Source organism: Hemitrygon akajei, chromosome 12 (assembly GCF_048418815.1).
Source record: "Hemitrygon akajei chromosome 12, sHemAka1.3, whole genome shotgun sequence".
NCBI lineage: Eukaryota > Metazoa > Chordata > Chondrichthyes > Myliobatiformes > Dasyatidae > Hemitrygon > Hemitrygon akajei.
The window spans coordinates 66,319,444-66,341,187 of NC_133135.1; the positions used below are offsets into that span (position 1 = coordinate 66,319,444).

Consider the following 21,744-nt stretch of genomic DNA (forward strand, 5'->3'; position numbering starts at 1 on the left):
CTTTCACATCTACTCCTCAGCTTTTTTTCTCCAGTCCTGCAGAAAGGTTTCAGCCCGAAATGCCGACTGTACTTCTTTCCATGGATGCTGTCTGGCCTGCTGAGTTCCTCCAGCATTTTGTGTGTATATCAAGGGTAATATTGCGTTAAAAGAAAATGCCACACCCAAGTTCTACAAAGCCTGTCCGGTTCCTCATAGCCAGTGAGGGAGATTGCATGGAGACAGAGGGAATTCTGTCCAAGGTTGAGTGGAGCCCATAGGCAACACCAGTGATCCCAGTAGTCAAGTAGAATGTGTCTTTCAGGATCTGTGATGACTTTAAGGTCACCATCAACCCAGTAGTGAAAGCAGATCAATACCCTCTGCTCAGCATAGAGGATATCTTTGCAAACCGTTCTGTAGGAAAACACTTGATTTATCTGAGGCCTACCTACAGAATAGTCCAATGTGTTTCTCACCATAAACACTCACAAAGGGCTTTATCACCGTAATAGACGTATTTTGAGAAGCACCTGCACCTGCACTCTGACAGCAATGTTGCCCGGGCACTCAGTGCTACCTGGATGACGTCATTGCCACCAGTAAGGATGACAAGGAACATCTCTAAAATCTCAAGATGGTATTAAAAAGATTAGAAGATTATGGGCACAGAACACAATGCAATAAGTGAGAATTTTTATTTCTTATTATGGTCACACCATCGATGCACAAGGATTACACAAGTGTGCTGAGAAAATTCAAGCAGTGGTGGATGCCCCAACACCAAAGGATGGATCACATTTGTGGTCCTTTTTAGGGTTTTTTCAAATACTATACCACGTTCCTGACAAACTTGGCTACTGTGCTCCATCCCTTGAACTCATTACTGCAGATCGGGGAAAAATGGGAATGGACAAAATAGATGGCTTTCAAAATGGTAAAGGAAATGGTGACATTAGAATCGATACTCACACATTATGATTCACATCATCCAGTAAAGCTTACCTGTGCTGCCCTGTCTTCCTGTATAGACGCAGGCATGTCACACCTTATGAGTTATCGAAGTGACCTCCATAATTTGGGTGTAATTTGCCCCAACGCAAATTACAAGTCTCCTCCCTATTACCGCAGAAAAGAAACCACACTGTCTCAGGCCTACATGGCTACCCAAAATGACGGGAATGTGCAACAGAAACTCCCAGCTCCCCCATTTTTACCAGCACCAGGTTGAACGCCCTTGACGGACGTTGCCTAAGGTGAGGATTGAGAGTTGTTGTACCATCCAAGCTGAGAGCCTTTTCATCACGTTCCCTTACCGCTGCAGAGAAAAACCATGACAGAAAGGTTTAGAGTCTGGCTCGGGGTGTAAAACGTTGCAACCAGTACTTGCATCGGAGACAGTTTACCCTTGTTACTGATCATCAACCACTAGTCTCTATTTTCAATGCACAGAAGGGTGGTTCACTAACAGCAGCAGCACAAATGCAGAGTGGGCTCTGTTTCTTGGAGGACACAATTACAAGATCGAATTCAAAAGGATGGCTATTCACGGCAATGCTGATGGATTGTCCCATTTACCCTTGGAAAAGAAAATACTGGAAAAATTTACAATAAAATACACTCTTGACCTATTTGCTCTAATGCAAATTCCAAGTCTCCTCCCTATTACCGCAGAAAAGAAACCACACTGTCTCAGGTCTACATGGCTACCTAAAATGGCAGGAATGTGCAACAGAAACTCCCAGCTCCCCCATTTTTACCAGCTCCAGGATGAACTTGCACTTGATGGACATAGCCTTATGTGGGGTTTGAGAGTTGTTTTACCATCCAAGCTGCTCATCTTGGCATAGTTAAAATGAAAGCATTGTCTCAAACCTCTGTCTGGTGGCCTGGGGTAGATCAGCAGATCGAGAAGCTTACTGTGCACTGTTCAGGATGTCAACACGTCCAGAAGATGCCAAGAGCAGTGCCTCTCCATCCCGGGGAATGGCCTGCATTGCCCCAGCAGGGATTCCTGTAGGTTTTACTTGAACATTAATGGCACAACTCCTACAATCACCATGGAGGAGGCCTCAGAAGTTGAGAGTATTTCAAGGCCACAAGTGGTACCTGCCAAGCAGAGTAATTCTCCTTGTCAGGAAAGATGTTATCCCACAATAGTAACAAAACCCTCCACAGTGATTAATCTTTAAGCCTGAAAGGGACAATTTAAAATTTACGATGCTGCGGATGTCTGTATATAGTAGTTACATTATATACTTAAATGTATATAAGTTGAGATACATTCTATATTGAGTTAGAACACAGAACATAGAAATCTACAGCACATTACAGGCCCTTTGGCCCACAATGTTGTGCCGACCAACTACTCTAGAAACTGCCTAGAATTGTCCTACTGCACAGCCCTCTATTTGTCTAAGCTCTACTTATCTAAGAGTCTCTTAAAATACCCTATTGTATTCGCCTCTACCACCTTCATTGGCAGTGCATTCCACACACGATCTCTGTGTGGAAAAACTTACCTCTGACATCCCCCTTGTACCTATTTCCAAGCACCTTAAAACTATGCCCCTTCATGTTAGCCATTTCAGCATGGGAAAAAGCCTTTGGCTAGCCACACAATCAATGCCTCTCATCATCTTATTCACCTCTATCAGATCACCTCTCATCCTTCATCCCTCCAAGGAGAAAAGGCCGAGTTCACTCAACCTATTCTCATAAAGCATGCTCCCCAATCCAGGCAACATCCTTGTAAATCTCCTCTGCACTCTCTCTATAGTATCCACATCCTTCCTGTAGTGAGGTGACCAGAACTGAACACAGTACTCCAAGTGGCGTCTAATTAAAGTCTTATATAGCTGTAAAATTACCTCACAGAGTTAGAGTTTATAGTTAAGCAGGAAAGAGTGCTCTGCATTTAGTATTTCAGTAATATTTGAGTAATATTGGAAATATGGTGTTGATTAAGAATTCTTTGTTTAAATGATTGATTTTGGGTTATATGTAAAAATAAGTGATTTACATACATCATGACATCATCACATGATACGTGCGCACCTTACTTAAAGTAAACACGAAGTTAGATATGTTATCTCCTGGGCTTCCATCTTTTTCTTGCAGTGAGTTTAATGTTTTGAGGTTATAAAACATACCAAACCCCACCTGTCCTTCTGTGGCTTCCCACACCACATGAACATGGTATGACAGTAGAACACAGAACAGCAGAGCCCTTCGATCCAACGTGTCTGCTGTGACATGATGCCAAACGAAACTACTCCCTCTATACTCACCTGCACATGGTTTATATCCTTACATTCCCTTCACGTTCATGTGTTGATCTCAATTTCATCACCATTCCTGGCAACATGTTCCAGGCTCAGTGTGTAAAAATAAATCATACTTCAAACGATCCACTTCTCATCTTATAACTATGCTGTAATGCATTTGGTATTTCTACCCTGTGAAAAAGACTCTGACTATATACCCTATCTACGCTTCTCATAATTTATAAACTTCTACGGGTCTCCCCTCAGCCTCCGATGCTTCAGCGAAAATAATCTAAGTCTGTTCAATCTCTCTGTAGAGCTGATACTCTCTAATCTAGGCAGCACCGTGGTGAACCGCTCGAAACCTTCAACATTCTACCTGTAATGGGACAAACAGAGCTGAACTCTGCTCCAAATGCAGCCTAACATTTTGTACAGTTCCAACACGACTCCCTGATTCTTGTACTCATTGCCCCAACCAACGAGGGCAGGTATGCTGTATGTTTTCTTTACTCCCTGACCGATGTATGTTGTGGATTTTCAGGGACTATGGACTTGGACATCAAGATCACTATGTACAACAATTCTTTTAAGAGTTCTTATATTTAAAGTGTACACTACCTCCATACTTCACCTCCCAAAATGCAGTACATCACACTCGCCCAGATTAACTTCATCAACCATGTCTTTGCTCATATCTACAATTCACTATCCTTTGAAAACCTTCTTTCTTATCCACAACTGCAGCAATTTTTCTGTTATGTCTGCCATTATTTTGGCTGAAGGTGTATGGAAATTCCTGGAAAAAAAACCTTCTACAGACTCCGTCTTCTATCTGGGCTTTAAAGTTCTTGGCAATCTGCACCAATTCACACAAGATCCTGGACGTTTATTTGAAAGACCCTGTTGAACTGACCCTCCCTCTTGTTGAGCACTGCCTGGGTGACAGCTGATTTCAAGCACAACTGAAGTTCATATGACAAAATTCTCTGGAAAGAAATGTTGAAGCAGGTTAAGACCTACAAGTATCTGGGAGTACAGTTAGACGAGAAGCTAGACTGGACTGCCAACACAGATGCCTTGTGCAGGAAGGCACAGAGTCGACTGTACTTCCTTAGAAGGTTGGCGTCATTCAATGTCTGCAGTGAGATGCTGAAGATGTTCTATAGGTCAGTTGTGGAGAGCGCCCTCTTCTTTGTGGTGGCGTGTTGGGGAGGCAGCATTAAGAAGAGGGACGCCTCACGTCTTAATAAGCTGGTAAGGAAGGCGGGCTCTGTCGTGGGCAAAGTACTGGAGAGTATAACATCGGTAGCTGAGTGAAGGGCGCTGAGTAGGCTACGGTCAATTATGGAAAACCCTGAACATCCTCTACATAGCACCATCCAGAGACAGAGAAGCAGTTTCAGCAACAGGCTGCTATCGATGCAATGCTCCTCAGACAGGATGAAGAGGTCAATACTCCCCAATGCCATTAGGCTTTACAATTCAACCGCCAGGAGTAAGATATGTTAAAGTGCCGGGGTTGATTGTATTTAATGTATTTAAGTAAACTACTTAAGAACATTTTAAAAGCTATTATTAATGCTTTTGGAGAGAGTGATTTAGATGCATATCATATTTTTACTGAGTTAAGTATTGTATGTAATTAGTTTTGCTACAACAAGTGTATGGGACATTGGAAAAAATGTTGAATTTCCCCATGGGGATGAATAAAGTATCTATCTATCTATCTTATTTCATCATAATGAAGTACACAAGGCTGATGTTTCCCTGAACAAGTAAATCATTTCAATGCACTGAACATTTTGGAACTAGGTGTTGGTGGGATATGGTCAAATATGGTCTTGAGCAGCATGGTGAGAGAAGGATTCTCTATCAATTGGTGCAGGCAAGGGTTAGGTAGAGAAGTTTAGAGAATCATTAAAAATGTAATTGTTTGATTTGACAATTAAGATGAAGCAGATTACATCTAATTTGATGTTTCTTTCCCTCTTTAAAAGTAAAGACTTTGAATTTGGTAGAGAAAAATTTTAAGAGGTGAGTTGTAATTATAATGTTACTGTTACCACTATCTCAAGAATCAGCTGAAGTAATTGGTTCAGGTCTTGAACACACCATCAAAGCCAACACTGCCTTGCTGACAGAGCTGTGCTGCTGAGTTGATGCCTCAGGGATAAGGCTAATGAACCAGTGTCACTAAGGTAACAGATATGTTTTGGGAGGGGAAGTATTTTTCATTGTATTGAATGGAAGCCTCAAGCTCCTCCTGGTGCATAAAGGCTCTTTGCACAAAACCTCACCTCAAGCGCTAGAACAACAAAATCATTCTCAATAGTGTCACGTTTCCTTTTCCCATGGTTACATTTTTTGTGTTTGTCAAGTTGATGACAAATTAGACCTGTTCCTTCCTTAACATAGGCAAAAATTACAATGGAATAATTAAAAGAACCGAAACAAAGTTGTTGTGAAATTCTATGCAGATTTTTGAAATCTTGAGCAACCCACACAAAGTGCTGGAGGAACTCAGCAAGTCAGCAGCATCTATAGAAAGAAATGGGGCAGTCAACATTTTGGGCCAAGACTCTTCACCAAGACCTCTCCCCCTATATTTTTGTTCTGGCTCTGCACGCTTCCTCTCTGGTCCTGATGAAGGGCCTCAGCCCAAAATGACAACAATTTCTTTCCCTACATAGATGCTGCCTGGTTTACTGAGTTCCTCTAGTATTTTCCTCCAATGTAAGTGTCCACACTTAATAAATATTGCAATGACTGTTTTAGTGATTTCTGATTTTGTGAAGTAAGCTTGAATGAAGCGATACTTATAGTACCATAGTACCATTATTTTCTCTAATTTTATTTCTGTATTCATAGGGCGGATCTTGGATTTCAACAGGTGATGAGGCTTCAAGGTTTGCGAGATTTGCTTTCAGAAGGCATTTTTTCCAACACTTGGGCTTCCGCTTGGCCAGAACCTGCCATGGGTCACAGACTCCAGCCACAGTGGTGAATGTTGAAGGATTTGCTCCAGGGATGGCAGGTAAAGGCACACAGTAATCATAAACACAAGAGATTCTGCAGATACTGGAAATCCAGAGTAGCACACACTACATGCTGGAGGAGCTCAGCAGGTCGGGCAGCATCTATGGAAAGGAATAAAGTGTCAATGTTTTGGGCTAAAACTCTTCACCATTCCTAATGAAAGTTCTTGGCTCAAAAAGATCTTTATTCCTTTCCATAGATGCTATCTGACCTACTGAACTCCTCCAGGGTAAGTCAGGTCTCTTATCACTCTGGGCTTCGTAAAATGACTCTAATGCATCATGTTTGTGCAAAGCATAAAAAACTCAATTTCAGCTCAGGTTAATGCTTGATATCCAGAGGCTATTAAGACCATTAAAACATCTCTCTTGGTTATCTGAACTTTCAAGGGCAAAGCATCATTAGACATCTGATTTTTGCTTGCATAAAACAAGAGAAACTTTTTTTTCATGTAAGTGCCTGAGTCACAACAAGAACAGAGCATCACTGGAACCCATCCGGCCACAATCATTTAACTTCAATTCGTATCAAGGCCTTATGCATAATTTGAGAGGTATAAGAAGTTGCATTTGATAACGGGAAGTGTAATGACACAATCACTTTATGATCTGTTCTGGTGGTAGTTGCTTCAGCAGATGATTATGATCATCAATAAAATGAGACTGTCATGTCCTTCATTGCACCATTGACTGTAGACTTTATTCAAATATTGCTGATATGGTTCAAGGTTCCTCTAACTGTGCAAACGCTAAGCAACGTGATTAGCATTTCTGACAGGTAGTATTAATAGTTTATGAAATAAGAAGTAGCTAGCAGAGAAAAGAATCCTTTACGCTTTGAATTACAATTACTTGGCATTTTCCTCGGTAACAAGATTTCCACTGAAGGAGCTTGTGTTTTCTGCAGATAACTCAATCTCTCTCCCCAAGGAGACCGTACAACTGATACCAGTTACCAGCAGTAACACTCAATTGAACTATGAGACAGATGTTGCTGTGCAGGTAGGTCAGCCATGCATGCTTCTGGGGAAAAACAGTCCACAAGGTCATTTGATACAAGTTAAAATAGCTGGATGCTCTGAAGATAAATCTTTTACAAGCTTTCTGTGTGAGATGAATTAAATACCTTACTTCAAGCAGCTCTGAACAGAATTGGTTTAATGTTAAGAGTGTTAGTAATAAGTCTTTTGGTACCATGTAGAACAACCATATATAATTGTAACACTAAATCCCAAGTGTGAAACAAGAAGTTTTGCATATTGATCTCATAGTATTTGAATTCCAAGTTTCTTTTCCCCCTTGAAGGAATGCTTCAGGCAAAGCTCATTGTAATCCTTTTATTGAACCACTAGAAAATGACATGAAAATATTCTGCTCTTAAAATTTTCTTTTATTCATTTCACTGAAGTGTGGCACGCCCATGTAAAACTCCACATAATCAGATCCACCCTCCCCATCAAACATCAAGCTGCATTAGCTATTGCTTCACCCTGCCGGGCGGGCACTGTTGCCAGGCTATCATTTCATGGGAGATGGAGTGAGTGTGGCAGAGGCAAGCTGGATTCTCACTCACTATAGAAATTGCCTGTAATCGCGTGACCTTGGCTGACTTTCCTGTCCTTAGCCTTAGGGTATAAGACCATTCATACTGTCACCTACAGATGCCCCAAGTAAAATCAGTGGTATCATGCCGCAATCCTAATCAATGAACTCAGAACCTCATCATCGGTTGGCATTTTCATCAGTGTGGTAAGGTTTTCATTGTAAAGGAAAGACAACATTCTTTCTCCGACTCTTCGGGCAAGTGAGTTCTGGTTCAGACTTTCATGAACGCTGAGACAGAGCGACATGCTACTCTCAGCCTCGGAAAGGGTGAGGAAGATCACTCAACCCAACAGCATCATCTTCTACTTGGCCATTGTATCAGAATCAGCACAAGCTTCCTTCACACAAATTCTTCGAAGTATTGTAAGAGCTGGAGATGGTGTGACTGTAAGCACGTGTGTATTATCATCAGGGAGACATACAACAGCACTTGGGGCCAATGCTGCTAGAGAGCTGATTCTCATCATGAAGCAGCAGTTATTTTGTCACTACCTTAAAACCAGATGGAAAAAAATCAGAGAAAGTAAATAGTTTTATTATGTTTCATTGATGTGCTGACTAAATTATGGAATGATTTTGCTAGTACACTTAACAGCTGATGGAGATTAGCACAGAACTGTAGTTAAATTAATTCTCTCTCGGAGAGACGATGGGGTGGATGCTCTCAGAAATGGACAGGAAGCGTCACACGTCTGCAGGAGGAGCTGAGTTGGGATGGGACTGGGCATTCCTCTCCCTAGTACCAAGGGTTACTAGCAACAAACAACTCTGACTTTAATAAACAAGAAGCAAAAATGTTTAGTATGCCTACTTTTGCTCTCAAAATGCTTGTCGTTAACGTTGTACTTGAATCCTTGTGTGAAGCTAAACACTTGATGGAATCTGTGTTGTCAATGCCCTGCAAACCCTGAATTTTAGTCCAGCAAGTCATGAACATGTCATTTAGATCATCTGAAAGTTTTTGAGTTTTACTCCAGGACCAGTTTCCTTCAAATTCTTACCATATTTTCAGGCCTTGTAACCAGAAATTGTGTGCAGGTTTTGCTCTGATCATATTTCACCTCACAGTTACATTTCATGTATAATCCAGTGGGCAGGCGAGTCACTGGGCTGTTGGGCTCAAAGTAGATCAAATCCCCACTCTGTAATGATCCATCAGAGAATGCTAATGATGTCCAGCTTCCCCCAACAAGCCTGTTCTTAACTCCAGCTGAATCACATGCTCACCACACAAACACACTTTGTTTCCTACAATGAGCTAATTTGCTGAAATTAGAAATGGGGTTTGGAAGAAAAGAAAAGGTCCAAAATTTTCAATCAAGGGGGGAATAACTATGCCCTTTGAAATTAATTCTCAAGAAAGGTTCTTGAAGCCAACCAAGATCATTGGATATATTTCCAGAACAGTGATTCATCGGGAGGATATAATTCAGCACAATCATAAATTAATCCCTTTTACAATCTGCCCATTTTGGTGTCAGTCTGAGGCTTCACGGAATCTTGGTTAGTGGTGATATTCATTCCTTGTTTAATACTTCATTCCTGATGCCAAGGAAGGCTCAGAAGACGGCCTGAGCTTGTTGGACTACTTGTTATACTGCTGTTGCTGAACATTTGTGAAATTTTAGCCTGGCAAGTTATGAAAACCTTACTATTTTGTCTGGTTTACTCAGGAACAGTTGGATTTGGAATATAGAGGCCTGAGTGAAAATGGTTACTGCAGCCAGGTGTATGGGGTGTGCAAGCAGGTGATCAAGGAACATCAGCTATCTGGGACAACAGGCCTTGTCCTGGGCAGTGGAACTGGGCTCTTGTCATTCATGTTGACACAGCTGCTTCATAAGGTGATATTTGAATTGACTTTATATATTGGAATTACAAATAAATTGCTTCTTTCCTTTTCAATCCCATGATGAAGTTACTGAGGCTCATCACTTTATTAGTGGTTGTCTGAACCCAAGTAACTATTCTAGAAGGTGGGGATTTGTATTCAATGAAATTGCAGTTTTCCAAAGGGCAGAAAGCCTTTTCCCCATCACTAATCCTTACGCTAGACTAATACACAGCAGCCAATGATCAGAGACTGAATCCAGGACTATCACTATCCTCAGCTACAGCCCTTCTCAGCATGAATGCCAACTCTCATAGATGGAGAGCAACTTACTTCATTGTTCATGCTGGACCATTGTAGAAACATAGAAAACTTACAGGCCCTTCGGCCCACAAAGCTGTGCCGACCATGTCCATACCTTAGAAATTACCTAGGGTTACACATAGCCCTCTGTTTTTCTAAGCTCCATGTACCTGTTCAGTTCAGGAGTCTCTCAAAAGACCCTATCATATCCACCTCCACTACTGTCACCGGCAGCCCATTCCACTAACTCACTACTCTCTGCGTAAAAAAACTTAACCCTGACGTCTCCTCTGTACCTACTTCCAAGCACCTTAAAACCATGCCCTCTCGTGCTAGCCATTTCAGCTCTAGGAAAAAGCCTCTGACTATCCACATGATCAATGCTTCTCATTGTGATGAGCGTTGAGAAGGAAGTAATGGGAAAAATTACGTTTGCGAATGTAATGTGATTAACTTCCAAATGTGTTTTGTAAAGAACATTTATACAATTTGATTGTAAGTTTTGGAAACCCCTACCATCCTAATCTTTCAACATGAGCCAGGAATGTTTCCTCATTGTGAACTGTCCAGTTCTGAGTACCCAGCAATACCATTCTTTACGTAGATTGTTTAAAAATTTTCTTTCATAGGTCTTTGGAATAGACTACAATGGAAGGTTCATTGATGCTGCGCAGCAGCTAAAACATACAGGGCACTGGAATAATGAGATCAAGGTTCCAGAGTACTTGGACAGAGACAGGGTGATGTTCAAACAGGTAATCATTGTTTATATAAAAGCACGGATCTAGTGTACAAGCTGGGAGCAGAGAATTGTTTCTTGACTCCTGAAGGCCTCTCCGCACTTCAATAGAATCATGGTACATCTATTTCCTCAACTCTGAATTTCTGCCTGTCCCCTCAACGTTTCACCCCTTCTATCTCTGACTGAAAAAACATTCAAAGCCTCTACTTCCACTGCCCTTTGAGGAACAACATTCCAATGGTCCTCAACTCTCTGGGGGAATAAATTTAGCTTCAACTCTGTCTTAAACTGGAACTGTTTATGTTTAAACAGTGACACTATGAATGTTCACTCTGCATCTATACTCTCAGGGTCCTATTGGTTTTGTGTTATTTGATATACACATGGAAGTCAATCTATTTTAAAAGTAGGACTATGTGATTGCTCATTCCGCAAACCCATGTTGGCTTTCACTTTTGACATTTCCTTTTGGATTTATCACAACACCTCTGATTTGTGCTGTAGCATTTCCTGTTTTTTGTATCCTTTGCACTGGAGAACAATTTGTCTTCTATGTGTCACCCTGTCCAGCCTGACTGCAGTGGCCTCAGTGTGTAACAAGGAATTCAGTGAGTAGCTCGATCTATGAGACAGGCTCCCTAGGGGGCTCCAGAGCCATTTATATGCAAATGTGTTACATTTTTAATGCAGCACATGAGTAATTGGAGACATGACATGTACAAGCCTTAGAACTTCTTCAATTAGCCAACCAGGTAAATGTACCGCATGTAGTGCTCTATGAAATGACCCGTACTTCATTCCAAAGTCCCCGGGGTCCCAATTCATTTACACTAATTAATAGAGATCAGGTCAATTCTGGAGAACTCCTTGTAGCATGCGTGGGAGGAACAGATGACCTTGGACCTACGGTTCACCATGCGGTGTTTCTCCTCACCAATCTCACAGGTCATTTATGGATTAGTTGAGAGAGGTTGAATGCTTTGAATATCCACATTTGCATAGTTTTTTTTATCACATGCTAGTCATGCCAGCAAGGGACAAAGTGACCTTTTTTTAGCTCCTAAGTTTAACCTTATTCTTCTCTAGTTGCTTCAGTACTCTCACAGAGGCAACTTACTGATAAGTAGCAAAATTAGGATATTAATGGAAGGGCTCCTTTGATTTTTCAGCTTACTTGGATTCCTAATGAAGTTGGACATCATAGTTTTATACTTCTCGATTTCCTTGATCGTACCCTCAATCCCTCAGGTAAGGTTCACTGAGTTTTTATACAAGTCATGATTAGGACAACGCTAGTGTTATCTTAATGATTTAATACATAATGTTAAGCATAATCTATTATTTTGACAGATTGCCAAATCAAAGACCATCCAACTCTGCGACCTCTGGAGCAAAACATTTTAATAGATTGCTTATTGCCATTAGTTCTGAAAGGTCTCTTGAAGCTTGAAATTCTGCCATTTCAAAAACAGTACAAAATATATAAGGTTTCTGCTGTGCGTTTTGAGTCCCTCTGCTGTTGAACGTTGACAGCAAATGGGATGTCTCAGAAGCAGAACTTGCAGTCTCAGCGTTTCTAATGTTTGACAACCCCAGGTCTTCCTTTAGTTCTGAGGATGCTGACTGGATGGATACCCAGTGAAACCAGCGTGGCCATCTGCTGCTGTCACACACCCACTTCAAGATTTGTTGTGTGTTGTGTGTTCAGAGCACATCACTGTTGTAACTCATGGTTATTTGCGTTACTTTCACCTTCCTGTCAGTTTGAACCATTTTGGCCATCTTCTTCTGACCTCTCTCATAACAAGGTGTTTTCACCCACAGGACGGCAGCTTTCTTGTTTTTCACACCATTCTCTGTAATCCCTCGAGACTATTGTGTGTGAAAATTCCAGGAGGTCAGCAGTTTTTCTGAGATACTTAAACGACTACGCCTGGCACCAACAATCATCCCATGGCCACATTTTGTTTGGTCTGAACAATACCTGAGCGTCTTGACCACGTCTGCATGCACTTACCATATGCATTGAGTTGCCGCCACACAATTAGCCAATTATAAATTTGCATTAATGAGCAAGTGTACAGCTGTATCTAATGAAGTGACCATTGATAAGTGTAGTTATCACAAGAGGAGGAGCAATATTTAATGAACCAATCTTAAATACTCAGTATTCGTAAAGGTAGGAACATTTTTAAAAAGTGATGTCATTTCACAACAAGGACCAACTTTGACCTTGTAAGCGATAACAACATTTAAAAAACATTTGGACAGTTACATGGATAGGAAAGGTTTAGAAGAATGTGGACCAAGCATTGTCAATGGGACAATAACAAAGCTTACATGCAAATCTTGGTTGGTGTGGACTCGCCAAAAGGCCTTTTTTTGTGCTGTATGACTCTATGGAAACACTGTATTTTAGCTAGCTGTGATACCAGACTAGTATATGGTAGACTTTTAGACAGATTACTTATTTTTATGCAGCAATATTTATTACACATTAATACACTGATATTCTGAAACTTGCTTTGTTTTCACATAAAGTTTTTCCACTACCACCTACAATTTATGGAAAAGTGGGTGCTACAATTAATCCCATTCCCCATTAGTGTCAAGAACTTCATCCCCTGTGGTGTTGCCAAATATACTTAAAACTGTGTGGACGCATTCATTCCCTGTCTCGAAATCTTGAGGCATCTATAATATACTCACACAATGGTTGTAATCTGTTTAGCATTGTCTTCAGGAGTGAGCTTCCAAATGCAGTAAACATAAATAACTTTTACTGGAGGCTAATTCCAGAGAATTATTCCACGTAGAGACTAGAAGTCAATTTTATAAAGCCTCAAGTATAACTTAAGGTACATTAGTTACAAGACTGTGCACTGCTGAAGGTATCCTTTGTCAAGGCTTGGCACAAGTCTTGTTATAATTGCTAATTAGAGCATACAGTATGAACCATAAAGAGGAGATTGTTCACAAATCAGAGATTTGGGCAAAACCGAAAATGGTCTCTCAGATCTGCACTCAATGAAAGGATATGCTAATTACGGTGCTAAGCTGGCACTGTTATTAGATCTATTGCATTCAATATCTTAGTAGTTGCTAAAATTATAATCCAATTGGGATCTAATAAAATCATAAAACATTAAAAATTTACCACTGGGTGGACCAGCATAGTTTTTTAAAACGTGTGTGTCTGCAGAATAGAAACTGACTGCCCTGATATTTGCATAGTGCTAGTTTAGCATGTCTTTTAAGCTTGTGAGAACTTTCTGATTAATGGCTAAACCCCACACCTGCAAGGTAACCAATGAAGGCAGCAACTGGGAGGTCTGCTTCCTGGCGTGACAGTTTTTGGCACTGTGTCTTCACAAGAAAAGGGGTTAAGAAAGAAAACAAAATATATTCTATGTATCTGTACCTGAGACATCATTATACCCATTTGTTTGTACAGCTTCATTACTTTACACCCATGTCCCTCTGTTACGATGGCAAGCCATTCTGTATGTGTTTACCATGTGAGCTCACACCAGGAAATTGCTTAAACAGCAAAGTAAAATCGCCTGGAATGAATGCAAATCACTCAAACAAATTCTTGAAAAGTAATGAATGTTATTGGAGATCACACAAGTTGGTAACAAACCTTGCAATGGATGTGAAAGATTTAGAAATGTATTGATTTATTGATTGTTTCTGATTCTTCATTTTAGAACAGTGTGTTGGTCTCTGGAATTTGTCTTCACATTTTGCTTAATGTTTTCTGTCCTTTTCACAGAATTTGTCAAGCCCTCTCAATTCTTCCATAAAATAGTAAAGTCCTTTTGAGTTTGACCTACCTTCCCTGCAAGTCCCAGCAGAGAGTTATCTTCCCTGCAAGTCCCAGCAAAGAGTTATCTTCCCTGCAAGTCCCAGCAGAGTTTTATCTTCCCTGCAAGTCCCAGCAAAGAGTTATCTTCCCTGCAAGTCCCAGCAGAGTTTTATCTTCCCTGCAAGTCCCAGCAGAGAGTTATCTTCCCTGCAAGTCCCAGCAGAGTTTTATCTTCCCTGCAAGTCCCAGCAGAGAGTTATCTTCCCTGCAAGTCCCAGCAGAGAGTTATTTTCTCCATGTGTCCGTGTTATTCGGAGCTTTGCTGTACTATTTGAATGCATCTTCATAAAGTAAACAAGACATTATTAACTGCAAATGATGGAAATACCTGGCAGATTAGGCAGCTGGGGAGAGTGAAATAGAATTAGCACCTTTTGTTGATGACTTGTCATCGGAACCAAGAAGAATAGGAAATAAACAGGTTTAAAACTGCAGAGAAAGAAGAGAACAAGCTGTGTACAATAAAGTAGAGATCAAGAGAAACAGATGATAAGAGTGGTTTCGGTGTTATCAGAGAGGGGTTGATAAAAGCAGGTAATCACAGCTGATTGCTCTGGTGGAAATGTAAATACAGGGAAATGATTGAGAAAAAGCAAAGGAGACAAAGCAAAACTGGAACTGTGGGACACAAAACACTATAAATCTGAGATAAAATTACAGGATGACCTTTCGTTAATAACTGGTAAATTGGGACACAAACTGAGTAATCTGGCTATCTGAGATGATTGAATTCAGTGTTGAATCCTGAGGGTTGCATTGTGTCTTGTCAGAAGGTGAGATGCTGTTGCTGGGACCAAAATGTTGGGGTTCGTTAAAGCTCAAAGGCCAATGATAGAGAATGAAACTAACAGGCAGCTGGAACCCCGAGGTTGCTCTTGCCAACTGAATAGGGGTGTTCTTTACACTGGTCACCAAATCTGCCATAGGTTTCTTCTCTATGGGGGGGACAACAGTGTGAACAGTTTTTTCTCTGTTATGTATTGCATTGCACTGCCACAAAGTTAACAAATTTCACAACATATACCAGCAATATTAAACCTGATTCTGAATGCGGTACACAAGATTGAAATTAATACAAGTAGATGACTTCTTCACCAGGAAGGATTTTTTGCATGCCTGGATGGTGGAGAAGGAAGATGCAAAGGGCAATGTCGGTTCTTGTGAGATTGCATAGGAAAGGTGCTCTGGGGAGAGGGCTCAGCTGGAGATAGAAGAGTGTATCAGAGCATTAGAGTAGTTGAACCTTTAGGAATGTTGTAGGGGGCAGGAGAGGAAGAGTTGTTTGGGGAGCCAACATATAGGTGTAATGGAAATGGCATAGGATCTATTGAATGTCGGGGTTAGTGGGGTAGAAAGTTCAGTATTTACATGGGAGAGAGTAACAGTAGAGGTAACTGAATGGATACAGCTGAGAGCCCCGACATATTTAAGAAAGCATCAATGTAGACGATGTGGTCATCAGAACAGATGCAACAGTGCCAGAAACGTTACAGAATGGAATGGGAGTTCTCACCAGAAGTGTTGCTGAAGAAGGTGTAATCAAGCTAGGATCAGCCATGTTACAGCTCTGAGAATCTGAGATTGAATTCAACAACAAGCCTTTCTCAATTGTATCACAACTGGCCAGTGCTGCTGAAAGGTCATCAACCTGTCTCTCCACAGATGCTGCTTGCCCTGCTGAGTGTTTCCTCCATTATCTTTTAGTTCAGAATTTTGGCAGCGGCAGTCCTCTGTACTTCCGTATTCCAGCATTGTGTTTGTCTTTCTGCTCAGTGTTCACTCTTCTCTCTATATTCACACCTTCTTCAGATAGATCAGCTGCCACTAACATGGCTCTCCACCTTCCCTCAGCTGGTATTGCCACCATGTATATTTTTATTTATTTGCTTATTTATTTAAAATGGTTTATTTATTTAAAGAAGGTTTCTTGACACAATATGTAGATAAGCCTACAAGAGGAGAGGCTGTACTTGATCTGGTATTGGGAAATGAACCTGGTCAGGAGTCAGGTCTCTCGGTGGGAGAGCATTTTGGAGATAGTGATCATAATTCTATCTCCTTTATCATAGCATTGGAGAGAGATAGGAACAGACAAGTTAGGAAAGCGTTTAACTGGAGTAAGGGGAATTATGAGGCTATCAGGCAGGAAAAGGGAAGCTTAAATTGGGAACAGGGAGAAGTATGGAAGAAATGTGGCAAATGTTCAGGCGATATTTGTGTGGAGTTCTGCATAGGTACTTCCCAATGAGACAGGGAAGTTATGGTAGGGTACAGGAACCATGATGTACAAAGGCTGTAATAAATCTAGTCAAGAAGAAAAGCTTACAAGAGGTTCAGAGAGCTAAGTAATATTAGAGATCTAGAAGATTATAAGGCTAACAGGAAGGAGCTTAAAAAGGAAATTAGGAGAGCCAGAAGAGGCCATGAGAAGGCCTTGGCAGGCAGGATTAAGAAAAACCCTAAGGCATTCTACAAGTATGTGAAGAGCAAGAAGAAAAGACATGAAAGAATAGGAGCTATCAAGTGTGACAGTGGGCAAGTGTGTATGGAACTAGAGGAAATAGCAGAGCTACTTAATGAATACTTTACTTCAGTATTCACTATGGAAAAGGATCTTGGTGATTGTAGTGATGACTTGCAGTGGACTGAAAATCTTGAGCATGTAGATATTAAGAAAGAGGATGTGCTGGAGCTTTTGGAAAGCATCAAGTTGGATAAGTTGCTGAGACCAGATGAGATGTACCCCAGGCTACTGTGAGAGGCGAGGGAGGAGATTGCCGAGCCTCTGGCGATGATCTTTGAATCATCAAAGGGGACGGGAGAGGTTCCAGAGGATTGGAGGGTTGCAAATGTTGTTCCTTTATTCAAGAAAGGGAGTAGAGATAACCCAGGAAACTATAGACCAGTGAGTCTTACTTCAGTGGTTGGTAAGTTGATGGAGCAGATCCTGAGAGGCAGGATTTATGAACGTTTGGAGAGACATAATATGATTAGGAATAGTCAGCATGGCTTTGTCAAGGGTGGGTCATGCCTTACGAGCCTGATTAAATTTTCTGAGGTTGTGACTAAACACATTGATGAAGGAAGAGCAGTAGATGTAGTGTATATGGATTTCAGCAAGGCATTTGATAAGGTACCCCACGCAAGGGTTATTGAGAAAGTAAGAAGACATGAGATCCATGTCTCATTCTTTTCTTATCAAATTCCATAATCTGCAGCCCTTTGTCACCTCCACTTATCATTTTCTAGCCTCATTCCTCCCTATCCCATCTGTCCGTTCTCACTCAATATTTTCATCGCTCCCTATCCCATCTGTCCAAACTTGGTCAATAACTTCATCCCTCCCTATCCCATCTGTCCAACCTCAGCCAATATCTTCATCCTTCCCCTATCCCATCTGTCCAATCTCGGTCAATATCTTCATCCCTCCCTATCCCATCTGTCCAACCTCGGCCAATATCTTCATTCCTCCCTATCCCATCTGTCCAACCTCACTCAATATCTTCATCCCTCCCTATCCCATCTGTCCAACCTCAGCTAATATATTCATACCTCCCTATTCCACCTATCCAACCTCGGACAGTATCTTCATCCTTCCCAATCCCATCTGTCCAACCTTGGTCAGTATGTTCATCCCTCCCTATCCCACCTGGCTCTATCTGTTCAACCTTACCTGGATTCACCTATTGCTTGATATCTCCTGCCTCACCTCTCCCTTGTATAATCTCAGCCCTGTTGCAGGGTGTTGACCAATAATGTCACCTGTCCTTTGCCTCCACAGATGCGAAGTTCCTTTGGCAGTTTGTTTTTCTGGCTCCATATTCCAGCATCTGTAGTCACTTGTATCTCCAAAGATGAGAAAAGGATACACACTATTATCAATAGACATATCCGTTCAGTCATGAATTTGCAACAACTTGGAATTCAAATCGAGAATACCCACAAATATAATCTGCTTCAGAAAGTGCTAATCCATTGCACTTCCTTCCCCTTTTAATGATTTTCTCCTGTGTATTTGATCTGTATTGTGATGTGTGTAAGATGTCTTTATAATGGTTGCACTATAGTTCTGGAAATTAATGGGCAATTTCATTTGCAACGAGGTTTTTCCTGAGATGGGAAAGGAAGGAGAAATAAAATCAATAAACGAGTCTTCGTTTTGAAGAGTCAATCTTGCATAACATGATCTGCATTTTACTGCAGTTTCTGTCACCAACACGTTATAATTTAAAGGGTTTGAAAATACATTTGCCACCTGTTCATTATGGCAGTGCCCCTTTTAATTAGTAAAAAAGACAGCTGCTTAATATTTTATGGTATAACATCAAAAGTAATAGTGTGAGTCAAAGAATTTAGTCGTGGACATAATTCCAATGAATTGTCTGTTAGTTTTTCATATCATAAATGACAGTTGTGGAATTAACAATAATATAAGCACATATGATTGAAGATTTTTATCTGTGGATGATACATGGGAAAATGTATTCACAGTTCAGTTACTCCAACCTGACAAGAGGAGACCACTGGAGAATGACAGGATGGGAGAACCCCCTCATGTCACAGGAGAATGACATTTTTCATATCATGTCTACTTTTAGCCAGTGCCTTTCCGGTGACATTAAACAGAGCAGTGCAAGAGGCTATGATAAACAACGTTTGTGTTGTCATCTCCCTCCATTAAGGAAATTTAACTGAATAAGATCCCCTTTATCATTTACATTAATTTCCTATGAGCTGATTAGATTTTTTCTCAGAAAATAAGATCCTTAGTTTTTCAAGTTTCTTATTGCTGATGAACACCTTAAAGTTAAGTAATAATCTGAATATTTGATTGACTCCATTTCTGTTTTATTCTCTAGGTTCTTCTAAAAATGAACCAAAAACAATATCAAATAAATCAATTCTTCATTAGCAAGGAGAAGGCTGGGATGACTTTTTAGAGGTGTTTAATTTATGAAGACGTGATGTCATTGTGAGGTTAGAACATGTTAGGAAATCCTTTACAGATGGTCACTAAGAAGGTGATCAGGCTCTTCTCTGTCCAGGGAGAAGCAGGAACATGGTTCTTGCTACCACATGGAATAATTGAGATAAACTTAAGGGGGAAATAAATATTGATAAATATGAAAAAGGAATATATTTGTAGAGGTTATTGTTTAGAGATATGATAAGAGGGTAAAGTGAAGGAGGATATTGGCAGACTCCTCAGGGGCTTGGACCAATTTGGTAGATTAATCTACTTATGTGCTGAGAGTTCCAATATAATTCATGGTTTATCCTGTTTCATGAAAACATGATTGAAATGCTCTTTTTTGTTTGAGGAGAATTAGAGTTGCCATGGGTTGCCTTTTTGTGCTTTATTGGTCCATTCAGGGATGACATATCATTCCATCAAAGGCAAATGAGGGAATGATTATCAAGTAAAGACACAAAATGCTGGCAGAACTCAGCAGGCCAGACAGCATCTATGGGAGGAGGGTAGTGACGACGTTTCGGGCCGAAACCCTTCATCAGGAGTGAAGTAACATGGGATGGTCGAGGGGGGATGAGAAGTGGGGGGAGGGATGAAGTAGAGAACTGGGAAGCGATAGGCTGGAGGGAAATGGACTAGGGAGAAGGTGGAGAATTATGGGAAATAAAAGAGAAAGAAAGGTAGGGCTGGGGGGGGGGGAGATTATAGTGAGGGGGGGAAAAAGAGAGAGAAAGAGAACCAGACTAAAATTATAGATAGGGATGGGGTAAGGGGGGGGGGGGGGCAGGGGTATCAACGGAGGTCTGTGAGTTGAATGTTCATGCCGGCAGGTAGGAGGCTACCTAGGCGGGAGATAAGGTATTGATCCATCGACCTGCATGTAGCCTCATCTTGACGGTAGAGGAGGCCATGGACAGACATGTCGGAGTGGGAGTGGTCTGTGGAATTGAAGTGTGTGGCCGCAGGGAGATCCCGCCACTGCTGGAGGACCGAGCGCCGGTGTTCGGCGAAACGGTCTCCCAGTCTGCGGTGGGTCTCCCCAATGTATAAATGGCCACATCGGGAACACCGGATACAGTATATCACCCCAGTTGACTCGCAGGTGAAGTGGTGCCTCACCTGAAAGGACTGTCTGGGACCTGGGATGGTGGTGAGGGAAGAAGTGTGGGGGCAGGTGTAGCACTTCTTCCGTTTGCAGGGAGAAGTGCCTGGAGGGAGGTCAGTGGGGAGGGATGGGGGGGGGAATGAATGGACAAGGGAGTCGCGTAGGGAGCGATCCCTGCGGAAAGCCGAGAGTGGGGGGGGAGGGGAAGATGTGTCTGGTGATGGGATCCCATAGGAGGTGGCGGAAGTTACGGAGGATTATGCGTTGGATCTGTAGGCTGGTAGGGTGATAGGTGAGGACCGGGGGACTCTAACCCTGGTTGGCTGGCAGGGGGATGGGGTGAGGGCAGAGGTGCGTGAAATACGGGAGACGCAATGGAGGGCAGAGTTGATAGTGGACGAAGGGAAGCCCCTTTCTTTAAAAAAGGAAGACATCTCCTTTGTCCTAGAATGAAAGGCCTCATCCTGAGAGCAGATGCGGCGGAGGCGGAGGAATTGAGAGAAAGGGATAGCATTTTTGCAGGAGACAGGGTGGGAGGAGGAATAGTCTAGGTAGCTGTGAGAGTCTGTAGTATACATTAGTGGATAGGCTGTCTCCAGAGATAGAAATAGAAAGATCTAGAAAGGGGAGGGAGGTGTCGGAAATAGACCAGGTGAATTTGAGGGCGGGGTGAAAGTTGGAGGCGAAGTTAATGAAGTTGACGAGCTCAGCATGTGTGCAGGAAGCAGCGCCTATGCAGTCGTCGATATAACGTAATTCCAGACCCGGAATGATTATCAAGTCCTTTTTCACAAAAGTACTCACATTTAAATTCTTCTAGGTATTGCTAAAGTTCTCTTTTTGTTTTAAATTTTGACAAGTCTAGTTGGAGAACTAAAGACGTCATTGAGAATGAAAAGTGCATTGGAGAAAAATAAACACCAGCTGACAACCAGGTGCCCTAGGCTTGAATTTTAAAAGCCAAGACAGAAAGGAATGAAATCTGCATTTTGGAATAAGCTGCAGTGAAAGACCTTTCCATAAATATCAACTCCA

At 41.5% G+C, this 21,744-nt stretch overlaps 1 protein-coding gene across 6 annotated transcripts in view; it reads left to right on the plus strand.

Moving 5' to 3' along the window:
• LOC140737138 (uncharacterized) overlaps positions 1-21,744 on the plus strand; it is a 78,963-nt gene that overhangs the window by 50,455 nt on the left and 6,764 nt on the right. The window contains exons 13-19 of one of the 6 annotated variants that reach the window (XR_012101068.1): positions 6,117-6,282; positions 7,191-7,285; positions 9,562-9,732; positions 10,652-10,777; positions 11,934-12,012; positions 14,540-15,166; positions 18,414-18,783. Coding sequence is in view for 4 of the 6 variants with exons in the window: in XM_073063339.1 (XP_072919440.1) it covers positions 6,117-6,282; positions 7,191-7,285; positions 9,562-9,732; positions 10,652-10,777; positions 11,934-12,012; positions 12,115-12,287 (810 nt within the window). In the remaining 2 variants the exon portion in view is untranslated. The other 5 variants (XR_012101069.1, XM_073063341.1, XM_073063340.1 and 2 more) reach the window with 5 other exon arrangements.